The sequence below is a fragment of the Palaemon carinicauda genome, chromosome 39, assembly GCF_036898095.1.
Source record: "Palaemon carinicauda isolate YSFRI2023 chromosome 39, ASM3689809v2, whole genome shotgun sequence".
Classification (NCBI taxonomy): Eukaryota; Metazoa; Arthropoda; class Malacostraca; order Decapoda; family Palaemonidae; genus Palaemon; species Palaemon carinicauda.
In genome coordinates, this window is record NC_090763.1 from 8,165,196 (window position 1) to 8,167,700 (window position 2,505).

General features: G+C 40.8%; 1 protein-coding gene across 1 annotated transcript in view; it reads left to right on the forward strand.

Moving 5' to 3' along the window:
* Positions 1-1,370, forward strand: part of LOC137631251 (uncharacterized) — an 8,984-nt gene extending 7,614 nt beyond the window's left edge. The window contains exon 3 of the mRNA XM_068363035.1: positions 1,196-1,370. Coding sequence (XP_068219136.1) covers positions 1,196-1,370 — 175 coding nt within the window. The remainder of the gene's footprint in view (positions 1-1,195) is intronic.
* The last annotated feature ends 1,135 nt before the right edge of the window (positions 1,371-2,505 follow it).

The window sequence follows — 2,505 nt, forward strand, 5'->3', positions numbered from 1 at the left end:
TCTCTCTTTCTCTCTCTCTCTCTTTCTCTCTCTCTCTCTCTCTGCCTTTCTTGATTTTCAAATTTCAAAACTTTTTATGAACAATATGTTGTGAGATAGGGAAACCTTCAGAGTTTTTGTGTAAGTATCCATACAAACAATCTAGCTGCCGTAGTTGTAGTAGTGCCGGGTTGACAACCGCAAAGGTGTGACCGATAATTGTAATGGATACTTACTTTTCGAATCAGAGAACCAGTATTGAGGGATTGGGGTGGCCTATTGGGATCTACCGGACTGGGGTTCGAGTCCCTCTCTAGCTCCATAGTTTCGAGTTAGCGTCTGTGAGCTAAGGAGTAGGGGTGTTCAGTGGAGCCTATCTGCTGAGTTATCTGCAGCCATTGTCTAGTCCTCCTTGGTCCTAGCTTGGATGGAGATGGAGCTTGGGCGCTGATCGTATGTATATATGGTCAGTGTAAAGGGCATTGTCCTGCTAATCAGGGCTGACACGAGAATAGTTACAGATGGTTTCAAACTATTAGAACCTAGATGCATGTCTACTATAAGCTCTAGAGCCTTTAATTATGCGGCCCTGAGACTATACAATAGGCTCCCACGAGACATCCGAATAATTGAAGATATTAAGGCTTTTGGGAGGAAACTAAAGATGTTCTTATTCCGCGAGTGTTTTGACAGTGATGATCAAACAGTAAGCGAACAATACGCATTGTGAAATGTTAAATGCTCCCGAATGAACATCATAAAACGACCGTGGAGGTCCTGTTGACAGTAGGGTTCCCCTGCTGTATGGAACCAGATTAGCAACCCTTAAAGTAAAGTATGTCACTGTACCATGCCTCTAGTCATTCATGTGTGGCCTTCAAACCTTAAACCAGAACAACTTCATCCGTCTTACTTGAGAAACCTCATGTAAATTGGAGATCAGGCTCATTAAATCCTCCTACACTTGAGTTTCCGGAAGTTCCGTAATAGTTACCAATTCATAATTAACGTTACAAGGCTAGAAATAACGAGAGGTAAAGAGAGAGAAATAAAAAGATTCAGACAGTAGGAGTCACAGATAAATGGCAAAATAAGGATGATCAGATCATACCTGTGAGGTGAGAAACCCTTTTTATGCTCATCTGAAGCCCTAACTGACATCAAGGAGTTTCAATACCTCCCTGAACTGCCATACCTGGTGATATATCACCTTTAGAACGCTGGTCTTTGAGATTCGGGAGCGCCGCCGGTTACACGACGAAGCCACTGGGAATACAAGAGGCGAGGACAGAGAATGCGTAGTACCTGGAGCTACAGGACAGAAGGAAAGAGACTTCTGTACTCTAGAGACCTGGAGACGAACAACAACTCAGACAGGATCAATGCTCTGAATGCATCTATAACGTTTAAAAAACTTCAAGAAGACTAAAATTACAAAAAGAGCATTGCTCAGAATGCATCTATAACGTTTAAAACGCCTCCAGGAGACTAAAATTACGAAAAGAGCATTGCTCAGAATGCATCTATAACGTTAAAAACGCCTCCAGGAGACTAAAATTACGAAAAGAGCATTGCTCAGAATGCATCTATAACGTTTAAAACGCCTCCAGGAGACTAAAATTACGAAAAGAGCATTGCTCAGAATGCATCTATAACGTTAAAAACGCCTCCAGGAGACTAAAATTACGAAAAGAGCATTGCTCAGAATGCATCTATAACGTTAAAAACGCCTCCAGGAGACTAAAATTACGAAAAGAGCATTGCTCAGAATGCATCTATAACGTTTAAAACGCCCCCAGGAGACTAAAATTACGAAAAGAGCATTGCTCAGAATGCATCTATAACGTTAAAAACGCCTCCAGGAGACTAAAATTACGAAAAGAGCATTGCTCAGAATGCATCTATAACGTTAAAAACGCCTCCAGGAGACTAAAATTACGAAAAGAGCATTGCTCAGAATGCATCTATAACGTTTAAAACGCCCCCAGGAGACTAAAATTACGAAAAGAGCATTGCTCAGAATGCATCTATAACGTTAAAAACGCCTCCAGGAGACTAAAATTACAAAAAGATCATTGCTCAGAATGCATCTATAACGTTAAAAACGCCTCCAGGAGACTAAAATTACAAAAAGATCATTGCTCAGAATGCATCTATAACGTTTAAAACGCCTCCAGGAGACTAAAATTACAAAAAGATCATTGCTCAGAATGCATCTATAACGTTAAAAACGCCTCCAGGAGACTAAAATTACAAAAAGATCATTGGTCAGAATGCATCTATAACGTTTAAAACGCCTCCAGGAGACTAAAATTACAAAAAGATCATTGCTCAGAATGCATCTATAACGTTAAAAACGCTTCCAGAAGACTTGAAATTACAGATAGCGAGACAAATGATTTGGCAGTAAGGACCTTATCCATCCAGAGCTTGGGCTTTGGGCCAGGGGAGAGTGATTGCTAGAAAGAGGACGGTATTGGGAATAGTATAAAGAGATAACTAAGGAAGAGAGTCCTAAAGACAGAC